General features: G+C 38.1%; 1 protein-coding gene across 1 annotated transcript in view; it reads right to left on the bottom strand.

Annotated features, from left to right (window-relative positions):
- The window catches only part of CDH8 (cadherin 8), a 414,745-nt gene that overhangs the window by 46,057 nt on the left and 350,209 nt on the right, over positions 1 to 18,479 (bottom strand). Inside the window, exon 10 of the mRNA XM_036278160.1 lies at positions 16,034 to 16,151. Within this exon, the coding sequence (XP_036134053.1) occupies positions 16,034 to 16,151 (118 nt within the window). The remainder of the gene's footprint in view (positions 1 to 16,033; positions 16,152 to 18,479) is intronic.

The raw sequence follows: 18,479 nt of genomic DNA on the forward strand, positions 1-18,479 counted from the left end.
ATTTAGAAGATATGAGAAAAAGCAAAAGGGACCCCCATAGAGAAATGGATCCTCAATTTTTATAATTAATGTACACATTGTTTCTTTACCAAAGGACCACTGCAGGCCTTGTAATCAACATAATGGAAAGAAAGTTTTCTCCATTTCTGATAGACTATCTTTGGTTCACCATTATTGGTGCTGCTGTGGCTATTTCTTTTTTTTTTAATCTAGACATTTCAGCTTTTCAATTAATTGATGTATCTTCAGATTTTAGCAATATGTGCATTGTCGGTTTTGTTGTTTTGGCTTTCCTTTTCTACAGCTCCTATATCATTATTTATATCTTTCTATGTCTTTATTAAATTTAGAGTGGATAGTTATACAAGGCTGAATGAGGGCTATTAGCCCAATACTGGAGTCATGGTTGTCTTCCTAAGTACTGGAAAGTAGCACTTTATATGTTTTTTAATAGCTCAGTATCTTTGCAATAAATTGCTCCGCCCATTGTGAGGATCAGTCCCGTTCAGTCTAAAATCATGCTTTACATGCAGTACATGTTAAGTAGGTATAGTCATTATTTTATGTTCTGGGACTGCAACAGATCATTTGACTATCTTAATTTTTTTTTTTTTTTTTTTTTTTTTTTTTTATGTTTGCAGTTTTACCCAACTAATACTGTGATGGTCTTTTCTAATGCTTAGAGAAAGTTTTTACCTTCTATAATTTGAAAAAAAAAAGTGAACCACAAATATTTTAAAACTATAAATAAAATATCAATAGTTATACTGAATAAATGTTTTAGGAGAAAAGTGCAAGGCTTTGCCCTGGCCAGTTTCGCTCAGTGGTTAGAACATTGGCCTGCAAATTGAAGGGTCTCCAGTTCAATTTTTAGTCAAGGGCACATACCTAGGTTGCAGGTTCAATCCCTGGCCTTGGTCAGGGTTGCATGGGAGGCAACCAATTGATGTGTCTCTCCCACATTAATGTTTCTCTCTCTCCCTCCCCCCTTCCATTCTATCTAGAAATCAATGGGAAAATATCCTCAGGTGAGGACTGAAAAAAAAGGTACTGGCTTTGACAGGCTTATGCACTATAGACTGAGGATGCAGCTTTAGTAGGCCGGTTGCCATTTGTGTGCCTGGCACCCCGATGACCACATCTGAGCTTCAAGTTCCTCACATTTAAAGTGGCATCAATAATACTCACCCCAGACATTTATATTTAGTGACAAATAGATAGATATCATTATCTAAAATTATCTAAAATAATAGGTGGTCAATAAGTTTTCTTTTCCTTCTAATACAGCCCATTTAGGGCAACAGAGTACAGATTTGTATTAAAATAACCACAGGACTGCCCTGGCTGGTTTGGCTCAGTGGTTAGAGTGTCGGCCTGTGGACCAAAGAGTTGTGGGTTTGATTTCAGTTGAGGGCATGTGCCTCAGTTGCGGTTTGGCCCCCGACCCTGGTAAGGGTCATGTGGGAGGCAGCCAGTCGATGTGTCTCTCTCACATCGATGTTTCTCTCTCTCTCTCTTCCTCCCTCCCATTCTATCTGAAGATAAATGGAAAAAAAAAAAAATCCTCTGGTGAGGATTAAATAAATAAATAAATAACCACAGGACTTCTAATTCAAACTCTAATAAGAAACATAAACATGCTTTCTAATCTTTATAATCACTTTTTAAATTTCTCAACAAAAGTTATTTTATAAGCAATTATAGTTCTATGGCATACAATGTTAGATAAATTATTCTTTAAAAAAATGTTCTTGCAAAATTAAACATTCATTTTGGAATACATACTTATTTTAGGAAGACAGATAAGTTACAGCAGCAGTAACATGGGAGCATAGGTTTCTTGTTATTTCTCCCTTAATCAAATTTGAACTTTATATAATTATCTGCATACATTTTAGTGTTTTTTTTTCTTTTAACCATTCTAAAACGTTCTTTGTTGAACTCCAGCCTACTAATACTCATAACAAAGGAAGTCTCATGTCAACTCACAATGATGTTTCAGAACATGACCAAAGTTATTCATTTTTCTTTTTAAGATTTAAAAAAATGCACTGAGAAACTTCTTTATATATATTTATAAACATACATATACATATGTGTGTGTGTGTGTGTGTGTATTTATTACTCATATGTATATAATGTGCATTTATGCTAATTTACTTCCCAGGCCCATTAGTAATATTTGTGGTTGTGTTTGTAAAAATCTCCTAAATGTGTAGGACCCATTTGTAAAAAATACAAAAACAAAAACAAAACAAAACAAAAAACAACACTAAAGTATATGCAGGTAATTATATAAAGTTCAAATTTGGCTAGTCCCTATTTCACCTTTAAATTCTTGTATATCTGACAATTTCATAATAACTGTCACAGACACCTCTACACATAACTGTGAGTCTTATTTCTTCAAAACTTTATTCAAGCTCTTTTTTTTTTTTTTTTTTATCCTTACCGGAGAACATTTTTGCATTTATCTTCAGATAGAGCAGGAGGGAGAGAGGCGGGAAGAGAGAGAGAGAAACATCGATGTGGGAGAGACACATTGACTGTTTGCCTCCCACACAACCCCAACCGGGTCTGGGGACAAACTGCAACTGAAATACATGCTCTTAGTGGGAACTGAATCCTGGTCTCTCTGGCCCGTGGGCCGACGCTCTAAATGCTGAGCCAAACCGGCCAGGGCTATTCAAATTCTTTGAGAGATCTTTCTAATAAATCAAAACCAAATCCTGGCCAGGGTGTGGATAAAAGTGGACTCTAGTACCCTACTGGTGGGAATGTAGACTGGTGCAGCCACTATGGAAAACACTATGGTGTTTCCTCAAAAAATTAAAAATTGAACTTCAATTTGACCCAGTGATCCCACTTCTGGGAATATATCCTAAGAAACCTGAAACACCAATCAGAAAGATTATATGTACCCCCATGTTCATAGCAGCACTATTTATAATTGCTAAGATCTAGAAACCACCCAAATGTCCATCAGTAGATGAATGGATAAAAAAGCTATGGTACATGTACACACTAGAATACTATGCAGCTGTAAGAAAGAAAAATCTCTTATTCTTTGAGATGACATGGAGGGACCTGGAAAGTATTATCCTAAGCGAAACAAGCCAAACGGAGAAAGACAAGTATCATATGATCTCACTTATTTGTGGAATATAATGAACAAAGTAAGCTGATGAACAAAATAGACCCAGAGATACAGTAAGGAGTATGGCTCAGACTGACAAACTCAGAGGAGGGGGTGGGGGTGGGGCATGGATGAGATAAACCAAAGAACTTATATGCAGGTGTGTGTAACCAATGGACATAGATAATAATGCTGGGAAGAGTGGGGCAGTGAGGTGGGGAGGAAGGTGTGTAGGGGGAAAAAGGAGAAACATGTGTAACAAAAATACATGAATAAAAATTGGGGGGGAAAGAAACTAATTCAATAACTAATCATCTTCCTAAAACTCTTATATGTCCTTGCCTCTAGCCTGAGAACATAAGCAAGTCTTGCAAATTCTGAACTATTGGAACCATGTGTAGTATGTTCATTGAGTACCTTTGGTATATGAGAATAATTTGTTTCTTTAATAGGTCCAGAATTCTTCCCAACTATACTAGTATAGAGGACCTGTAATGATGTAGAAGCACATTTCTTAATAATACTATCCAATATTTTAATTTGGATGAGATTTGGTACAGTAATTTCTAGTGTAATGATTACTTCCTTAGGCATTATTTCTTTTGAAAGTTGATAACAAAGACAAAGTACACAGTGTATCATGCAAGTTCCAGGCTCTCCCTTTGGCATTTATCCTACTTTCTTTCCTTTGTTCATCACAGCAATTTTGTTTTAACAGTGTCAAACACAGTGTGTTGTAGAAAGTTAAAAGCCTCGCCCAAAGTTATATCTCTATTCATCAGTGGATGCAGGACTTGTCTGGTTTCAAAGTTTGTTAAGGTTTTTTTTTTCTAATACTCATGTTTGCACACTCAGTATGTCAGAAGAGATGAGTTCTTATATCCCCAGCATGAACTCATTCATTTTGTACAAAAGGAAAGTGAAGTCCAGGGGGAAGTAAATCACAGGGTGACCTTGATGGAATTAGCAGTGACTGGCCAAGTGAAGGCATGAAACTCAGGGAAGGATGATTATGCTCAGCAAACCAGGTATGGAATCACTTTTCTTTTTTTTCAGACTGTCCTAAGATAAACAGCCTTCAAAAGGCTGAGATTATTATACTCAAGCAATAAAGGGAGAAAATTCGAGTAGGCAATCTACCAGGATGAAAGCAAGGCAATGAGTAACCCAGAAAGGTCCAAGGACAGCAATAACTACCTTCATCTATAAAGTGCACCAGCACATTCATTCTGGTGGCACCTTAGACAACAGACAGAATTGGAAACAGCGAGAAAATGAACTCAATGCCATGTCCAGAAACCAGCATTCTCTAGTGGTCAGGGACACCCAGTAAACGTTATACCCTGAGAGATAGCTAAAACCCATTCAATGATGGGTATCTGAACCCACGATACATAGGAAATGAAAAAGGCATGAGCTGTACATAATGAGACTTGAATCAAAATTATAGTGTATTCTAATAAATCTGTGAAAAAAGATTACCAGCCCTAGATCATGGGCAATACTGAATCACCAATCACAGTAATGTCTATGGATCTCTGTGAATCTGGAGAGAGCTCACCACCATGACCTGACCTTACATCTGGAATCACACTGAATTGCATGGTTCAACATAGTCTGTCTAAGCTCACGTATAATAAAGACACCCATCTGCAACTTACATGGAGACGTAGCTCTCCATGACCAAGATGTATATCACCACCCTGATCAGCTAAATGCTTTGCCAGAATGGGAGCTATAAAATCTATGCAAGCCCACTCTTCTGTGTGTAAGACTAGTTTCACAAGCTTGGTAATGTCTCAGAGGAAACTTTGTTTATGACGGTATAGAAGTTAGAATATGTAATCATTCCAAAATCATAGTACTTTGCAGGCCAGCCTGTGAATTTCTCTACTGTCTAACAGAAATCTACATTAAATTATCATACTCTGAGAATTCAAATTAGTCTAAGACTAAGTCCTAGGAGAACAAAAATACACTGTACATGAGGATAAAACGTGTGTATTTTATTCACTGCTTTATTTCCAATGTCTAGGCTAGTGCCTGGCACATGGTAGACACTAAAAAAAAAAGGTGTTGAATGAGTGAACAAAGATATGACCTGTTATTAATAACCTGAGAGGACAGTGGAGGAGATATTCCTTGACTCATGTGTCTGCCTTAGCAGTTAGCACACAGTATTGCAGAGCAAAGCAAAGCAAACACATCTCACAGCAGCTGTTTGTCAGGCTCCTGTTCTGCTTACAGATGTGGCAAGCCTGACTTGTTTTGAGTGATTGGAAACCAGTTAGATAGGAAAGAGAGGATGTATAGTCCCATCAAAGAAAAAGGAGGGGGATTTAAAAAGCATCTCTGGGTTTGCACATTCAAGCCAAAGGTTGCATAAGGGGGAATATAAGATAATAATGAGGTACAAGGGAGAGAGGGATAGAAAATAAAGTTGGGGAGATGGACAGGCAACATCACTGCCCTTTTTAAAAGTACACTGGCACTGTTTGGTTAAATATATTTGAAATTCTGTGTTTAGCATCAATGATCTTCATAATCTATTTACGAAGAGCTCCTAGAAAAGTGGTAAAGGGAAGATGGTGGCGGGCAGGACCGGAGGGAGGGTGAGTGTGTGAGAGAGTGTGAGTGGACATGAAGGTGGACAACCAAACCCCAGCAGTGCAGCCTGTGAAGCAGAAGGTTCCTGTGCTGTGGACGGGAGCAGCTGACTATAGCGGAAAGCGGCCCTTCAGGGCGCTTCTCCCTGAGCCACGGGGAGGTCCCACCATTTTGGAAGATCCCAGGTCTTCCCTGGGAGGAGGCAGTGGGAGCGGCTAGGGCCCAGCAACCTGAGCCCATCAGCACACCTGGCACCCTCGGACCAGTGGACACTCTGTGTCAACACAGACCTGTGCACAGTAGTGGAGCTGCCAAGGTGCTGGTCGCAGAAGCCTCAGACACCCTGGAGCCCAGGACCATCCCCTATAGGAGCCCGATCAGAGTCCACATATACCCCCAGCAATGGAGGCTGGGGAGCAGACATTCATCCCCAGGCAACAGAAGCACAGACCAGCAGCTAAGACCCATCCCCAAAAAACTACAGCAGAAGCTGAGCAGAAATTGAGCCCCACAGGCAGCAGCACTCCCCAGCCACCAGCTGTGGAACCTGGGGCTCCACAGAGGCCTGTGTGGTCTAGTACCCTACAAGAGCAGTGGGAAGCCAGAGCCCCAGGGCACCAGAAAGGCCTGTGCGACCCAGCTGCACACAAGATAGGCACTGAGGATATGAAAATGGAGATGGAGTGAATAGAAGCTACGCAGACAATCTCCCAGGACCAAATAAAAATTACAACTGAAATAAAGACAAATCATCAGAAAAAAGCAGCAGAAATGGAGCAGTACAGGATCATATAACCAGGGACACTGGCAGGATCTGTGGAGGCACAAGAGGGTGGCTGGCTGGTAGCCCACAGACATCAGCAGTCTTAGCTGTGAGCAGCGCCCTTGAGGAATAAAGACCAAGCCTGCTCCACAGCGCAGAGAGCCCAAACAGAGTGCTAAAATAGCCACAGCCACTCACCTGGGGGCTACAGCACAGGGAGAGCAGACTGGGCTGGAAATCTGTGGGGACATCTGGGATTTAAAGGGCACTCAGATTTTTGCTGAGTTGCAGCCAAAAAGGATGGAGGCCAGTGTGCTCCTTCCCCAGGCTGTGGGGAAAAGCAGCAACCCCCCGCCCCCCCACCCCCACCCCAGAGATTCAGATTTTCCAGGTGAGGCAAAGAAGTGCAAATTGAGGCTCGTTAATAACCAGCATCTATCCCACCCTCTGGAAATCCTCTTATGCAGAACACCAGGGCTACATTTCAAGGCACTGAGTAACTGAGACTACTAGCCACCAGGAAAAAACTAGAGGATAACTGAACCTTTCCTGGGTTTGCAAATCTACCCAGAAAAGTAAGACTTGACAGTGGTGTTCAACGTGGGCCCACCCAGGCCCATCCAAACCCAGTATAGGGAGCCACAAACAGCAGAACACCAACACCCACAGGGAACATTTGGCAGGCTCCAAATCCCACTGAGATAGCCAAAACGGTGAAACAAAGAAACAAATCCCAAATGAAAGAACAAGAGAACTCTATCCAAGATGAGATCAATGAAATGCAGTTAAGCAAATTATCAGACATAGAGTTCAGAGCCATGATCTTGAGGAAGCTCAACAGCATGAGTAAGGACATCAGCACCATGAGCAAAGATATAGAAACATTGAAAACCAACCAAGCAGAAATTAAGAACACATTGGAAGGACTAACCAGCAGAGTAGAGGAAGCTGAGGACCGAATCTGAATTAGAAGACAGGGTAGAAAAAATCAACCAATCAGAAAACCAAAAGGAAAAAAACAATTGAAAAACAGGAAGACAGCTTAAAACAACTGTGGGACAATTTGAAACGTAATAACATTTGCATCATAGGAGTCCCCGAAGAGGAAGAAAATGGGCAAGGGTTAGAGAATATATTTGAAGAAATAGTGACACAGAACTTCCTAACTTGGTGAAGGAAGAAGGCATTCAAGTTCAAGAAGCACCAAGAGCCCCAAGTAAGAAGAACCCAAACAAGCCCATATCAAGACACATAGTAATTAAAATGCCAAAAATTAAAGACAAAGAGAGTATCCTAAAAGCAGCAAGAGATAAGCAACAGGTTACTGACAAAGGAAACCCCATAAGGCTCTCTGTTGACTCTCAACAGAAACACTATAGGCCAGAAGGGAATGGCATGAAATAATCAAGGTCATGAAAAACAAGGATCTGAATCCAAGACTACTCTATCCAACAAGGCTATGATTCAAACTATAAGGTCAAATAAACAGCTTTTCAGACTAAGAGCTTCTAGCTTCTATCATTTATCAACTTTCAAATATCCCATTTGCCAGTATACAGAGATCTGCCTGCAGTGGGAACTAGATATAGAAAGCCTAGTCCTGTGGCCCTGGCCAGTTTGGCTCAGCCGTTAGAGCATCGGCCTGTGGTCCAGAGAGACTGGGGTTCAGTTCCCACTAAGGGCACATTCCTCGGTTGCAGTTTGTTCCTTGCCCTGGTTGGGTCATGAGGGTGGCAACCACTCGATGTGTCCCTTTACGTCGATGTTTCTCTCTCTCTCTCCCTCCAACTCTATCTGAACAAAATATGGAAAAATGTCCTTGGGTGAGGATAAAAAAAAAAAAAAAAGAAAGAAAGCCTAGTCCTTTAGAAACCTACAATTTTTATATACTCTTTATTTTTATTTGTTGATTGTGTTATATTAATGAGGGTTATATTCAAAGAACAACTTAAGCTACACAGATATTCTTTTTTCCATTTTACTTTTCTGTTTGTTTTATTTATCTCAATGTTTAGAGACACATTAGCCTCTCAGGTAAGGGACTTGAGTGCTAACAAATAACTCAAATGCCTTATTTTAGGTTTCCTGTTATTATTTTTGTTGCATTGGGTGAATGAGAGAGATTCAGAAGACTCACAAAACTGTAGAAGAAGAGCAGACAGAAACTAATATTTACTGAGTATCTTCAATGTATCAGAAACTGAATTTAGCACATTTTAATTTTTTTACTTAAATAAATATTTTCTTATTCAAAACTACATAGGGGTAAATATTATTTCAATTTTACAGATAAAGATTCAAGACTTTTCAGTCACATGTGTAAGTTCTCACCGATCATAATCACAAGAGCTTGGATTCATACCTAGATATCCCTACCTTAGGAAGTCTGTGTGTGCTCTACTCCACAAGGCCTTTTTCATCACTCATTCCACTTCATCCCAAGTCAACTTTTTAAATGTTTATCTATGTGAGTGCTTCCTTTATATTTTCAAGTTATTTCTCTGCCTCCCCTATTAACTTTTATCAACTGAGGTATCCACAAATCACACAGTGTGTGTTATTCAGATCACATCTCTAAACAGAATGTCACGCATGCCTAATGTTGTGTCTATAAGGTGCTCAAATTAATTCAAAATGCGATTTTCTGTGCTGAAAGAGCATGAAATGATTATCAACTACATTTAATACTTTTTTAGAAAAGAAGACTTTGCCTAGACTGACACCACATTTTGCTTCTACATTCAATTTTAATATTCACTTGTGCTTAACCAAAGACAGCCATGTTCATTTGACACACACAAAATTCCAAGGCTTATTTTCATGCTTGTATCAGGGGTGGGGAACCTTTTTTCTGCTAAGGGCCATTTGGATATTTATAACATCATTCGCAGGCCATACAGAGTTATCAACTTAAAAATCAGCCTGCTATATTTGGTCAGGCTCATTTGGTGAGGTGTGTGCTGTTAGCTGGTATTGATTTCATGGGCTTTACACCGGCTGGATGTTCCTCACCCCTGTTAGATGATAAATCAGTAAATAACATTATTCTTTAATGGCACAAGCAACAAAATGATCCAAATGAGATTGGATAAATTTAAAAAAATTTATCTGAATAATTTTTTATACTCCTCCTCATGTTCAATTGACCTCTTTACTTTATTGAAGCAAAAGTCTCAGAAAGCAAGATTCTCCATGAAGAGTTCTAGGCCCTAAAGCATCTTTATGATAACTAAGATACCCTTTAAGATAGTTAAGCATTTGCCAACTGATTTTCCTCTTTTCAAATCTTCAAGTATCACATGATCTTACTTATATGTGAAATCTAATGAATAAAATAAACTGATGAACAAAATAGATCCAGAGACAGGGAAGCAGGAAACAGACCAACAGATCTCAGAGGGAAGGGGACAGGGAATAAATTAGCCAAAGAATTTATGTGCATATAACCAGTGGATACAGACAATGCAGTGAAGGCATGGGGTTGGGGGTGGGGTGGAAGTAAGGTAGAGGGGTCAATGAGAGGAAAAGGGGGACATCTTTAATACTTTCAATAACAAAGATACATTTTAAAAACATCTTCAGATTAGAATGCTCTGTGAGGACCAGAAATGATTGCTAGCCAATAGACAGAGAGGCTCTCAATCAATTCATAACTTTGAATAGCAGATGGACAACCAGACATATAAGCCTAAGTGTCATGTATTTAAATTATATCTCTGGTAGTCAGGAATCGGAGAACTAAATTGTCTCCTGTAATATGCACTGAAAAATAGACACTAAGGGTCATTCTGTGTTTAACCAAAGCAATAATTAGGATTTTCAAAATTTGCAAAGGAAATTCTTAACTTCTGAAAGTACTCTTGTACAATTGCTTTAAAAAGAAAAAGATATGGAAACTACAAATTAAAAAGACTTTACAAAAAATACTTAAGGCAAAGAAAATTTAGTTTTCTGAACCTAACTGTACAGTCAGAGGCAACTTGGAAAGTGGGAGTAAAGATCTGTTATCTGTTTTTCTTAGTTTGCACTTTGCTTATAATTACAGTTCAGATGAAAAAATGAAGCATAGATGGCTTGTTATCAATGGAACACTGCTGGAAGCATAAACAATAAATTATGAATTACTGAAGCAGAAACTTTTTTGGATCATGTGTATATAATACTCTTCTGCATATTCAGGATCCCAGTTGGACCTTCTGTTTTATGCAAATTGAGCACTATCTTTTATGATTCGACCTTGAGACAAAGTGCCCTGCTTCATATGGATAAGAGCTGACACCTTAAAAGAAAAAGACCTCTAGTCAATGTTTGGTGCTATGCATGATATGGAAAAGCCCGTATGTGAGCAGAGTAGACAGGGTCAGTATACTGGAAACAAATACAAACGTATTCATTATCACACTCATACAACAACATTGTTTTCATTTATTGCTTAGGTATGGTTGCCTGAGAAACCCAGTAATAATAGATCTGCTTAGCTGAGGGATGGAGGCTTTTGCAAAGGCACTTGGGAAAAGAGATGCTCTTTCAGAAAGTTCCCTGTTAGTGTCAAAGCTTTCTGGAGTAATGGAAGAACTTAAGGAGGTCTGAGGTGGCCAGAGAGAGGACATTTGGCTCACCAAGGTGGCTTTCTGCTGTGTGGGTCATCAGGGAGGAATTTCAGATACAGTTCAGCCCAGATGGGGCACAGTTGGACTAAGGTGATTGTGAGAGGAACTTTGCCTCAACCCCTACATCCTGAGTACAGGGAAGGCATGCCTGAGAGAGATGGAGGCAACTCTGGCTGGATCAGGATCAGGGACATCCACTTCCATTTTCAGGCAGCAAATTTTAGTTTTATGACAAGAGAACTCTGACAGAAGTTGACATTATTCCAAAGAGCAAAGAAAGACTAATTTTTCAGCTTATGCAAAATGATTCCCACAGAGTATGTATGTTGGGAGGTTGTGGGTGATTAAAACAATTTGATATGTTAGAATGGAAAGTAATCTTAACAAGTTGGAAGTTGGGGTTAGCCATTGTGTGGAGAAAGCTGAATTTCATTTTAGCAAAGGAGAAAAAGAAGAAAGGAAAAGCCTTCATATTAAAAATCAGATCCAGAAATCCTGAAGCTATTTCTGTGGTGGGCAAATGTTTTCTTTATTTCCTCGCCTTTTCTTCCTCCTCCTTCTTTTATTTTTTTCCTGTTATCTTTCTTTTACAAAACCCTTTAGACTGCAACACATTGCTAAGAAGATTTCTTGCAATGCAATGTAGTGAGGATCAGAGTTTTCACAATTATCAATGAGCCCACTTTCATAATAACTGTACCACATTAAAAAATCATGGAGTTAAAGCTGCAGAGAGACCTGGTTGGGAATGATAAGCCAGAGGAGATGGAGTATAGAATGGGGGTCTAAAAATTAAAGGATCTTGCCTCACTTACTGATGAGTATTTTTTCTATGTGCCAGACATTGCACTGAGACCATCTAAGCCCCAGGTTATGCATAGACATCACAACACACATGTGGGGCAGATAGGTATTGTCATCCTGGTACTGCAGATGAAAAAACTGAAGCTTAAAATAACTTGCCTGTAGTCAGTGCTCTTACAAGGGATGCTTTTAGAGGATAAAAAGACATCAAACACATACTGCTTGAATTTGGCCAATCAATTGAAACGGAAATGCCACAAAACCAAGCATTAATTATCCTAAACAGGTAACCAAGTTATTGACATTGATAACCCAAGGCAAATTTATTCTAAAGCTCTATTGACATCTATATTAGCCAAATCAATTACCATGATTATGCCTGTAGAGTGAGATGTTTATCAACAGAATTTCGGTAAAAAAAATAAGATATCAAGAAGAGAAAAAAGATACTATGATCATCAGGTACTCTGGTCCCCCTGCTGTCCTTTCTTAAGCCCATCCAAGCTATAATTAATTAAGGCCAAGTTCACTGTCTACTTCTGTTATTTCTACAGGCCCTCCTTCGGGAGCAGAGCTTTATGGTTTTCCTCATTTCCCCATACACCTGATTCAAATACAGGGTGTTCCAAAAATATATATACAGGGTATCTGTAGATTTGATTACATTTTGAAAATGAAATGTATTATTTAATAAACACTGCCTTTATTATTCAAAGTTGTGTATATATTTTTGGGGGACACCTTATACTTCAGTATAAAACATGAAGACTCATTTCACCAGACTGCTTTCTGGCCATTCCAGTCAAATCTTTTACCTACAACAAGCAGGTTGGATAAGATCAAGCTTCTGCAGTTCACACATTATTGCCAGATATTTCTGTGAAAATATAGATGGACCTGTAAAATGTCCATTTATCTTTCCCATTTTGTTATATTTAATTGTTGAGTATCTTCCATTTTTACGGTTGGAATAGAAACTAACACTAAAATGTAGTCAGGAAAACACGTTTTGCTTACAAATTCACCCAAATGGAAGGTGGAGAAATTAATGGCTGGGCCATATAGACAATTCAAGGTGTTATGATGGTTTGGTATGTACATGTGATATAAATGACTCATCAAAATTTGACCTTTGCTTTCACCTTTATTCGTATTAAAGGTTGTTTTCCTATTCTGGCAGAAACCTGATTCTCATATATTCAGAAAGAGAACTAAATGTGAAATCAACTGTGTAGGAGACAAGAGATAGCTAATTTCTATCTCATTTTGTCTTTGATGCTGAATTAGTTGGCTGAAAATTGCAGTAGGACCAATCTATAAGAGAGAAGATCACAGTAACCTTAAGTTGAAAGACACAGCTGCAAGTTTCTTAGAAAACACCTACTGAAACCACTTCATTTAAAGATCTCGTGTAAAGGGGGTATTATCTATCCATCAATTACAAATTTGAAGATGCTGGCTATCTCAACCTCTTAACCTTCATCTAGTGGGAAGGGGCTGGTAAATTATGATGCTCTCAACAAAGAAACATCAGCTATTGACCATGTTGAAGTCTGCCACTGTAAGAAGAAAAAACAAAAACAAAAACAAAAACAATTCTAGCCTTATTATACCATTTGATTTCTTCCATGTTTTAAATATAAAATATACCATAGTTTTAAAATAATGTCTATCATTTGGACCTTTGGTTGGAGTGTGTATGTGTGTGTGTGTATCCCAGTTGAAATAATAAATTATATGGTCATTCTTTGCCAAATAAATAAAGACATGATTTAAAATAAACAACTATGGCACAAAGAGTGCACTTTCTGTGCTGAGTAATTTTGCAGTACCTGGAGCTTTTTTCCTCAATGATATCACACACACACACACACACACACACACACACACACACACCTGTGAGGGAAGTCTAAACTGTAGCTTTCATTTTCTAGTTCCAAAATACAACAGATAATTCACATGCCATTACATATTCTATGCAGAGTTTATGTGTGATGGAGCTAAAATATGGTTTTCTAAGAATAAAAGCTTTTCCTTCTACTAGTTCCAAAAACCAGAGGAAACCTATGACATGCTTTCACTGTAGGACTGAAATGTCCTCTTTCAAGGTTAAAGGCATAATAAATATAGCAGAAAACGATGCTTCCACTGACACTCAGTAACAACCTCTCATCCATTCAAATATGTTTATGTTGTGCCTTTGATGGGCCATACCTGTAACAGGCATATCTTGAAACTGCAGAAAGCACAGAAAACTAGAAAAAGCACAGAACCTTTGGGATGAAAACCCATTTCTTCACAGAAAATTTTTAACTATAGGGTATTTTATATGCAAAAAAATAATGGCTGGTATCTATTAGCTCACAATCAAAGTAAGCATGGAGCACACATGTATGGACTTTCAGCTGTTTGGAATTTCTGAGGGGACTTTCATCTCAGCCATACTCATGTGACTTCCAGTAAAAATAAGCTTTGGCAGTGTTGACTGGAAACAAAGGTGATGTGCTTGGATTTGGGTTCCCAATTAGATGAGTCTAACAAGTAGTCTATTACAGGAGAAAAAACAGGATTTTATCTCCTTAAGAGTTTATAATAATGGAAGCCAGAGAAATGAGTAATATCTCTATAATGACTTTCTCATTTCCTTTTCTGTGATGCATCTACATTTATCAAAGCACCCCCAAAGAATAAGTAGCATTATGTTAAAAGGTAAGGCCATAATGTATTTAACAAGAGCTATAAAATGTTATTTTATTTCATAAAAGAAGTTGTATTAAAATTCACTCCCTCCTTGAAGCAGACCATAGTAAATAATCCAAACAAATGCCATGAACCAAAGTTTACTCTTCTAACTGAGCACAGCTTTTATATAGACCATTCATAAATCTAAACAAATGTCTACAGTAAAGCCTGAAGACAGTCTGAGACAATACATTTATTTTGCTAATCATTCCAAAACAACTAAACTAAGACTTAAACATACCCAGGCCAAAATAAATGGTTAAAGAACAAAAACGTACAGATAAGATAGAGTTTTTGTTTTGTTTTTTCCCAGTACCCACCTGACATCATACATAGTTATTACAATATTATTGACTATATTCTTGATGCTGTACTTCACATCCCCATGCAAATTTGATAACTACCAATCTGTACTTCTCAGTTCCTTCACCTTTTTTATCCAGTCCCCCAATATCCCACCCCTCAGATAGACCTTTTCTAATGATCTATGACCTTTTTTTTTTTTTTTTTTATCTTCACCCGAGGACATTTTTACACTTTTTATTCAGACAGAGCGGGAGGAGAGAGAGGAAGAGAGAGAGAGAAACATCGATGTGAAAGGGACACATCGAGTGGCTGCCACCCGCACGACCAACCAGGGCCAGGGACAAACTGCAACCGAGGTAAATGCCCTTAGCGGGAACCGAACCAGGGTCTCTCTGGACCGCAGGCCAATGCTCTAACCACTGAGCCAAACCAGCCAGGGCTGATCTATGACCTTTATATGTAATAGACAATAGTTAAGGGAACCAATCCTAGCTCGGTTCTCAAGAACAAATGGTATACATTAAATGTTCTCTGTCAGTGAAATACTTAATAAATTCAGTTCATATTTGTTCCAAAATAACACTGATGGGGAATGTCCTTCAAAAGGGTTTTCTGAGCTAATTGCTATTGTCAATGCTCATACAGGTTTAAGACAAATACTGCTAATTTGTGCCACAAACCAGGCACAATTAGAATAGCCTTGGTAAATGTTCGATTAAATCTTAACAACTGCAAAGTATAAGCCACATCCTCCCCTCCCCTAACAGATATCTCAGTATCTCAAAATTCTTGGAATTTTCATAAGGGTTAAACCCTACAGTCCATTTCAAAAATAAGGTGATTGAGGTATGCCCTGGGATAAAATTAATATGCACACTAACAATGTTCTATCTAGTGTTTCAATATGCTAAAGAAGAATTACCATGCCATTAGGCTAATAAGCTGGATTTCAATTGCTCATGAATGAATAAATACCAATTTATTGATATTTTCAGTCATATTACAAACTCACACCTTATTTTCCAATTGATATTTCACCCTGCTTCACAATGCTAATATATTTACCTTCATTTTTCTTGATAGTAAAATTCGGATTGTTGGCCATTTCTGGAAGAAGACTGTATAAGAAATAATGCCCATTTTTGGGATCATCTTTGTCCATGGCACTCACTGTTTGAATGACCTGAAACATAAAACTTGACATTAGCATTTCTGAAAGCATCAGTGGTATGAGCTGCCTTTCATCTTTTCCATTTTCTAAATTGTCATGGATAGTTTGTGCCAAGAATAAGGAGAAACACTAACCACTTTAAAACCTCAGCTTTGCCTACTTGGTAAAAATTAAGGCCATTACTTTTGTGTCCATTTGGTGTCTGGGGCTTGAAATAACATATGTGAGGCTATTTGAAAATTTCCACTCGGCAATCCTATTGTTTCTCTCCAATTTGAGTCTATACAGGCATCTAGACTGAGATTTGGAATTGTTACAGTGAGTGTAGTGTGGCCACGGGGATGATCCAGGAGGTAAAGGACTTAAATCTTGAATCTTCACAATTCCTCTTTACTCTTCCTCATGCTGTTGCAAATGTTTGCCAACTAGAATATTCCTGGGCATGAACATCACTGCAACAAATCTTTCTGAAGACTTGAATCTGTCCCCCCCCCCCCCCAGTAATGAACACTGTTTTTAAAGCTAGTGGATAACACATGCAAACAGTGCTTTGGAGTGTATCATGAGATGAATAAATTACAAGGATTAGAAGAATTACCACTGAGCAGAGAACTGTTTGGATAGATACGCATACTTAGGTGCCGGATGAAGGTGCTTATTTCATTTGCAAAGCTGCATTAACTTAGGGCTAAGTTATTTCTCGGGATGTCGCTGAATTAGCTTAATAATTCATATTTATGGTTCTGTGATATTAATTACTTTAATACAAAATCCTGGGCAACAGCTAGAAAACGTTATAGCTTATACTTCATTATGAAACTACAACACAATTTCTACAAGAAATGCCTATGAAGCATGACAGTCAAGGTGATATCAGGTTTACCATTAAAAATGAACAGGGAAGTGCTCTCACGCTGATGAAATTTAGAGACTGGAATGATGATGCCTAATATCTTATGTTTGTTTGAACAACTATATCCCATTCAACTTTGCCAATGTCATTAAAGAGAAAAAATGGATTGCTTCTTTTTAAGAAAGAGACATCTTTGCCTTGTAGCGTGTCACCTACACAATGCAAGAAGCACAGTTTCAGAACACTTTTAGCAGCTGTGGAGATTTGCATCGCATCAAGCACAGGCCATATGACAAGCAGTGCATTAAGATTGAGGTACAAAGGAAACGATCTCTCTGTTCTATTTCTCCATTTTTAAAATAAACCTATCTCACTATGTAGGTGTTTTACTTTTGTTAAGGACCTTATGAAATGTCTTATCACTGTACTTAGCTTGAGTAACAATATAACAAAAAAAAGCACAGGAGATAACTCATGGTTAAAACAGAGAAGTAGTCATTAAGGTGACAGATTGAAATAAAGCCATCTTGATTGAAGTCATAATTTCACCCTTTACTCATCAGGAGCCGTTGAACTCTGAAACTCAGTTTCTTTGCATTCTAAATTACAAATAACAGGAGTACCTTTCTGATAGGGTTGCTTTGATTACTGATATAAATTTATGTCAGTTTCTTAATATATTGTGTGGGTTACAGTAATGCTCAATGAACATTAGTCACCACCATTATTATTGTTTTTGACTTTAGGGTCAGTCACTATCATTTATTTAATGACACGGCACCTTGATAAGTGTAACAACTTTGATGTTATCTAAAGAGGTCCCCGGTCTCATCAGATTAGATGAGAATGCCATTATGTTTGCTATATATAATCACCTAGCATACCTGCCTTGACATTTAAGTGCATAGAGATACCCGGGGATTCCAAGTTTATCAAAATGAAAGAATAAAAAGTACCAAGAGAGAAGCTGTGAAACACAGATAACTCTTTTTGGACAGCCGGCACATATAAATATTTATCAGGAGAATGTGATAAGATCCTTCTTTTAGGCAGTCTTAAATAATAGAGTGGGAAGAAGTGACTTGTGAACAGGTGTGGCATCCCCTTCTCCCTTTACCCAATTTTTCTTCAAAAGGATCTCTACTGCCAAGTGCACCTGCTGAAAAAGTAACTCATGAAGTGTGTGAGCACATGTGAAGAATGAAGGTAAATAGAAGATTCCTTGATATTCTGTGGTAGAATTCATTCATAAACTAAATGCATTCTTATAGTACAGTTAGTGTATAGGACTCTTATATGTAATAACTTTCTTAATAGTTCTAAGTAATCTACATGAAAAAGACATACATGCTGGCTAGTGCCTCCACACAAATGATTTGATTAATTAAGCCACCACTACAAAACCAACAACAAAAAAAGCAATAATTTAGCTTACCTGAAGTAAAGGAATATAATTACTTTTCATACCACATCTCAGAAATTTGTCT

Source organism: Molossus molossus, unplaced genomic scaffold (genome assembly GCF_014108415.1).
Source record: "Molossus molossus isolate mMolMol1 unplaced genomic scaffold, mMolMol1.p scaffold_m16_p_25, whole genome shotgun sequence".
Classification (NCBI taxonomy): Eukaryota; Metazoa; Chordata; class Mammalia; order Chiroptera; family Molossidae; genus Molossus; species Molossus molossus.